At 37.8% G+C, this 7,207-nt stretch overlaps 1 protein-coding gene across 1 annotated transcript in view; it reads left to right on the top strand.

Annotated features, from left to right (window-relative positions):
• NEK11 (NIMA related kinase 11) overlaps nt 1–7,207 on the top strand; it is a 194,912-nt gene that overhangs the window by 7,340 nt on the left and 180,365 nt on the right. The window contains exons 2-3 of the mRNA XM_044678895.1: nt 1,888–1,952; nt 3,504–3,630. Of these exons, the coding sequence (XP_044534830.1) occupies nt 1,888–1,952; nt 3,504–3,630 (192 nt within the window). The remainder of the gene's footprint in view (nt 1–1,887; nt 1,953–3,503; nt 3,631–7,207) is intronic.

Raw genomic sequence — 7,207 nt, forward strand, 5'->3', positions numbered from 1 at the left:
CCGTCCTGCATAAAGTAGGATTTTAGCTGAGTCTTGAGGGAAGTAAGCAAAAATATGAGGGGTAGGGGTGAGAAGGAAGAGTATTTCAGGTACAGGACAAAGACTGTACAAAGGTACAGAGACAGAAGATGCAGCATCTTCTGTGACGCACAACAGCAGGCGAGGGTGGCTAGATCATAGGAAGTGTGGAGGGGGAGACGAGGTAGAAAGGTCCAGTCACAAAGAACTTCAAATGCTAAGCAGAGGACTTTACATTCAATATTGGAGATAATAGGGAGCCACTGGAGTTTATTGAGTAGGGGACTGGCATGGCCAGACATAAACTTTAGGAAAATGAATTTGGCAGCTGAGTAGAGGATAGATTTTGGTAGGGAAGAAATTGAGACCAGGAAAGCAATTAGAAAGCTATTGCGATAATTCTGGAGAAAGGAAATGAGGGTCTTAGCCAGGGTTTGTGACTATATACATGGAGAAAAGGGGATGTCTAGATATAGCACAAATAGAAACATCTGGCAATAGATTGGAAATGTCGGTTAAGTAAGTGAAGAATTGAGAATGAAGAGGTCGTAAGCTCTTGACAGTGGCAGAGAAGTGTGGAAGTGGAGCTTTGAGGATTTAGGATATTTGTGTTCTATTTTGAACATGTTAAGTTCTAGATGCCTAGAAAACATCTAGTTCTAGGTGTTCCAAAGGCATTTGGTGATGGAGAGCTGGTACTCAGGAGGGATATCTAGATCTGGGAATCCCTAAGATGATAATTGAATCCATGGGAGCCAATGACATCACCAAGGGAGAAAGTATAAAGCAAGAGGAGAAAAGGAAGCATTCTTAAGTCGAATTTTCATCCTAAAAATTAATCCTGAGGATGACTTTTTTTTTTTTTGGCAGTGGCAACTCTCAAAGGTGTTTAATCCATGGTGATGGAGGATATAGCCAATACAGAAAAAGTTAAAGAATTGGAATTTCCTCCACAGAAACATAGAGGAAATTTGTGCTTCATTATAGTGTGAGAGTGACTCCAGATTCTCTGGCCAGATTGGTCCATTTAGATGTTCCCCAACCTTTACATCCTATTACCAAATGCTGTAATTCTGTGCAAAATTCCCTCGATACCAAAACTTCCTCCCCTTTTAGGATCCTAGTTTCCTTCAAGTCTCACCTGAGATACAAACTTTTATGTAAAATCTTTCCTAACTTCTCTCCTCAAATTGTCTTGTACTCTTGTGTCTTCCTGACAAAATGTAAACTTCTTGACATCAGGGACTATTTTTTGTTCCCCCCAATCCCCCCCCCCCTTTTTTTTTACTCTTAACTTCTGTGTATTGGCTCCTAGGTGGAAGAGTGGTAAGGGTGGGCAATGGGGGTCAAGTGACTTGCCCAGGGTCACACAGCTGGGAAGTGTCTGAGGCCAGATTTGAACCCAGGACCTCCCATCTCTAGGCCTGACTCAATCCACTGAGCTACCCAGCTGCCCCTACATGATTATCTCTAGACCAATACTACATTAAAAAAATATTCTTGTGAAGTAATACAGGGTCAGGTTTTTATTTACATTTTGTCTCTTAGCATATACAAATTCACAACAGTCCCACCATGGACATATCCTTTACTCATATCCTCTGTTGTTTGTGTAGTTGCATGATGTATTTTGTACTTAAAATCAAGTAAACTTCCCTACATGGAAAGTTTCTGATAAAAATATGTTAATCGTTTTTATTTTTGTCTAATGGTTCCAGACTCCAAACAAGACATTGCAACAGTGTTTTTTCTTGTGTATGAAAAAATGTAGATGTGGGGCTTTATAATTATAGCATGTAATAATAGTCGTATTGGCAAATTTGCAGTTCCGTGACTGAAATGAAGTTGAGTTTCTTTTTCCCTTCCTAGGAGAATACTTCATAGGGACCTAAAAGCAAAGAATATCTTTTTGAAAAATAACCTACTTAAAATTGGTAAGAGTTTGCTTTATCCTGGGAATTGGGCAGTAGTGAATGACTGAATTCTGTCTCTGTATAACTAATCAAATTGGGTGGTATTGGAAGGGGTTTGTTGTTTTCAGGAATTCATTACTTTATAAACATTATAATCTCTCATTTTTACCAGGAACCATAAAACATAAGCCCGAATCGATTTTGGAACCTAAATCCATTATCTTGTTTTTTTAACCTCTGCTCTCTAAATGGGAGAAAAAAGTATATGCCCACTTATGTAGAAAATTTGGAATTAATTGGACTTGTCTCCTGACTTAATGGATTACTACAGGTTCTCTGCTTATTTTCTCATGTCCACAAGCATTTATTACAGATAATTAAAGTATGGATGTAATGGCTTTGCTCACCTTTTGTCCTTCCTGGTAATTATTTAGACCCCAGTACCAACCCTTGGTGATTAGTTATTGGATTTATTAATTTAAACTTTTGACTTTTTTTTAAATAGAAGAAGCAAGCAAAAAACTTAGCAGCAGTAATTAGGCAGGAATAAGCAAGAAGTATCAAGCAGAAATCTGATTCTTAAATTTTGTATAGTTTTGTCTTGGAAACCCCTAGGTTTTCCATTTGTGCTTAAAAATTTCTTTTTTGCTGATGAAGCTGAAACTTTTTCTATTTCTGTCAAAATTACAGATTATATCAAATTTAGCTTCAGTGAGATCCTTTTTTCTTTGGGCCAAGTCATACACATGTACCCAGCGTTCATTTCCCCAGGACACTCTTCTCTAAGGAGAAGTCCACTGTTGGCCAAATGTTGGTGACCACTGAGGTTCATCTCCAGTTTGACTACAGGGACTTGATTGATTTTTGGACCACATCAGCCCTTGAAGACAATCCACCAAAATTATACATGGCCCTTGATCTTCATTGGTGGAATAAGAGTAAAATAACAAATCTTTGAAGCATTAAGGTCGTTACCATTATTAGATAATTTTGGAGTTAACAATATGACTTTCTTTTTTCCTTTGACAAATAATGTGTTTTAAGTATTTCAATGGATACCTCAATGCGTTTGAGATGCTGTGAATGCTGGTACTGATCCAGCTGTCCCATATCTTCTCATTTGGTGTAATTCATATCCCTGTTTCCCCATAATTCCTTCATGGGATCCATCCATGCTGAGGACTTTTCCCCTGGAATTCTAGGTCTTATATGGAGAAGCAAAAGAGCACATATTTAGATCCTGAAACAAAGAAAAATAATATTTAGGAGGGAAAAAATCAGTGTTAATTCCACTAATCCCTAGAGTATGGTAAGAATAGATTGAACTGATTCCATAGATTTTTTTTTTAACCTTTGTACTTCAGTGTATTGTCTCATAGGTGGCAGAGTGGTAAGGGTGGGCAATGGGGGTCAAGTGACTTGCCCAGGGTCACACAGCTGGGAAGTGGCTGAGGCCGGGTTTGAACCTAGGACCTCCCATCTCTAGGCCTGACTCTCACTCCACTGAGCTACCCAGCTGCCCCAATTCCATAGATTTTTAAAAATAATAACCTGGTTAATTATTGTTTCAAGGGGATTTTGGAGTTTCACGACTTTTAATGGGATCGTGTGACCTGGCCACGACATTCACCGGGACGCCTTACTACATGAGCCCAGAAGCGCTGAAACATCAAGGTTATGACACCAAGTCTGACATTTGGTGAGTGAGCCGTGCGGTATTCCTGAGGGATTCTCCTCCTTGCAATGAGATGAGGAAGAAATTCTGCTTCAGGCTTAGATCTCCGTCCACTGGCCTGGGAGAAGCATTCATTTCTCTTCTTTTGGCAAAGGAGTAATTATTTGACATGAGAGGAAATAAGAAGACCTTGAGATCTTGGTGGTTGGGTTTTCTGTATTTTATTACAAAACTTGGGACATTTATTAGAGTGTTTTTTTTTTATTATAGTGAGTTAGAAGATTTGTTTTATTTGAGTTTATTCCATTCTTGTGGAGTATTCTTGAGAAGCAGCTTTGTGACAGTCAAAAGAGCACTGGCTTTGCAGTTAGGAACATGAGTTCAGATCCATCCTGGGATGCTACTTGTGTTGTCAGGGGCTCTATGAGCCTCTCTGAGCTTCAGTCTCTTTACTTATAAAATGGGAATAATAATACCTTTAGTAATTAGGCTTATTATAGTGATGCTTCCATATAATAGGGGTGTGAAGGGTCTTTTAAACCCTTGAGTGCCATAGAACATCAGCTCTCCTTATTATCATCCTCATCATCATCAAAGGAAGTTCTCAAGGGACTTTGAGATGGAAGTGAAACAAACTGTCACCAGATTTCCCAGATGGGATCCAGAAAGCAAGCCTGGTTTTTGACAACGCTGCTAGCTTTCATTTTAAAATTATGTGCTCCTTTCAGGGAGAGTGCATTACTTTTCTTTGACGGCATTTAAGTAATTTCTTTTGAAAAGTTAATGGGTTTTGTGGGACAGGTGCAAGGATAGGATTCCTTTGTTAATATGCCAGGGAAATCAGGAAACCAGCTTAAGTCTCTATTCAAAAACATTTCTGAGAAACGTTTCCCACCTTTATTCTGTTGTTAGAGACTTGGGCAACTGGGTAATGCAGCAGATAGGGGGCTGGATTCAGGAAGACTTATCTTCATTGGTTCAAATCTGGCCTCAGATACTTACTAGCTGTGGAACCCTGGGCACATCATTTAACCTGCCTCATCATTTTTAACCATCATTTACCTTTTTTAATTTAAATTTATTATATATATGTATATAAAATTATAAAAAAATTAAATTTAAATTAAAAAATTTGCATTTACCAACCATTAACCATCCTTTAAGCCTGCCTCAATTTCTTTGTCTGTAAAATTAGGATAATGATAGCACCTACCTCCCAGGGTTACTGTGAGAATAAAACAAGTTAATATTTATAAATTTCCTTATAAACCTTAAAGTATGTTATAAATATCATGATTATTTTTTTAAAAAACATCATTGGGAAGTAGTATGAGATGATGGAGAATGGGTTATATTTGGAATCAGAGAACTTGACTTCAAATCTGGGACTTTGGGCAAGTCACTCAATCTTTCTGGGTCTCAGTTTTCCCATCTGTAAAATGAGTGATAGAATGAGATGAACTTTTGGGTCATGGTCACTTGCAAGGGTAAATTCATAGTCAGATAATCTTGTGAGAAGGCTCTTCCTGAGATAGTATCAAATATTTCAGAAAACATTAGGTTTGGATTATGAGTCTGTAATGGTAATGCCAATGGCAAAACAGCGGAAGATTTGTTTCTATTAAGAATACATACGGAGGTCTTAATTTTTGTCTTTGAAAACACTCACACCCCTTTGAGTCTCAATATTAAATCCCTTCTAGAATTACCTAGTGGTTTCTGTGTACTTAGGGTAAAATGATCACAAATAGAGATTCAAGCAGTTGAGAATCTGCCCTCTAACTCCTTGGGTAAAGAAGCACAAAAATCAGGTTAGTTCTCTTATAAAAGATATCTGTCTGCCATGCCAAATATGTGTTTTACCTCAATCAGTCAATCAACCAATGAATCAATAAATATTTATTTAGCATACAGGCACTGCGCTGTCATGGGAAACGGAAAGAGGCAGAAAAGAGTCCCTGCCCTCAAGGAGCTCTCGGTCTAATGGGGGAGACAACAAGCAAACAAACAAGCTTTATATAGACTAAAAAAGCAATAATTAAGAGAATGAAAACCCTGGAATCAAGAAGGAAAGTTGGGACTTAAAGTGGATTTTCACCATTTTTGTTTAGCAGCATTTTTGTGTGGGAGTAAAGGTGGTAAATGGCAGCTGTGATCCAAGGCTTAGGATTGGCTTGGAGTAATGACAGGACATGATAAGGAAGGTAGGCATTCGAGAGAGGAAGAGGGCACAGAGTTGGACTGATTGACCAAAGAGCCAAGATGGAGAGAAGAGGAGAGAGTGCCTAGTGCAGGGAAGATGATCTGGTGGGTTACGGGATTCGAAGTCACTGTGGAGATGAAGAGGAAGTCTATTTAAAGGAAGGGAGAAGTCAAGGGAAATAGCCAATAAATAATGATTAGATAAGATTTCAGAATTCTTGAACATGTCCATTTGTGAGTGATGGCAAAAAAAAAAACCCAAACATGTTTTTCTTTAAGCGCTGAACAATTGAAATGATTTAATATCTAAGATATAAACTTAACAAACAGATAAGTGTCGTAATGGCATTAATGGCAAGAAACAAAAAGGGGATTCCACAAAATATGGATTACCAAAGCACAATTATGACAAAATAATTTACTTTTGCCCTCCTGGGATCAAGCAGATATCTATGTTAGTGATGACTGAGTATTTCCAGGCTAAGTATGACTTCAAATAAAATACACTTCTTAGATCATCACCTGATGTAGAATGTAAAAAATGTTTATTTGTAGTGTTCTGTTAATTAGCTCCAAATTTAATTTAAAAGCAAAAAATAATTCATTTACATATTTATTGAACTGCATATTAATATATGTGCAAAACCCTGGGGGAAGATAGCCAATGTTATTCAAGTGTGTTGCTTGCCAAATGGAGATCATATCACAGCAAAGGAGAAATGACTTGCATAAATATTTGGTACTATACAATAATTACAGCAAAATACATTGGAATATCTTTACATTAACTCTATGGCGGAATGGAATATAGCCAAAACAGGGAAATATTGTGTCCTACATGAGATGGGAAGAACCATAACAGTTGAGATCTATTAGGTCTTTTTTTTTAGGTCTATTTTAGCATAGATTAAAACATAATTTGAGGGTCCTACTGATAATCAGCTTCTCAATAACTTTCTATATTCTGTTTCTTGATCTGATATTAACCTTTTCTCCTGGACCTCTTTCTTACACAGTAATTTCCTGCTTCTATCTCAATTCATTGGATTTTAAAACTCCAAAGAAATACTGGCACTGGTTTTTTTCATTTATGCCGGGTGCTACCACTCTTGGAAGGAATTTCTTTCTTATCCTTAATCATAGACATTTATTAATCTTTCGCCAGGTGAATATCACTGCATAGTTTAAGTTGATATCTGTCATATCTTAATATTTTTTTGACATTCTATATCTGGTTACTAAGATTCCAAGAAAGGAGGAAGGAAGGAAGGGAGGGAGAGAGGGAGGGAGGAAGTGAGGAAGGAAGGGAGGAAAGGAAGGGAGGGAGGGAGGAAAGGAAGGGAGGGAAGAAAGGAGGGAAGAAAGGGAAGGAGAGAGGGATGGAGGAAGTGAGGAAGGA

This window comes from Gracilinanus agilis, chromosome 5 (genome assembly GCF_016433145.1).
Source record: "Gracilinanus agilis isolate LMUSP501 chromosome 5, AgileGrace, whole genome shotgun sequence".
Lineage (NCBI taxonomy): Eukaryota > Metazoa > Chordata > Mammalia > Didelphimorphia > Didelphidae > Gracilinanus > Gracilinanus agilis.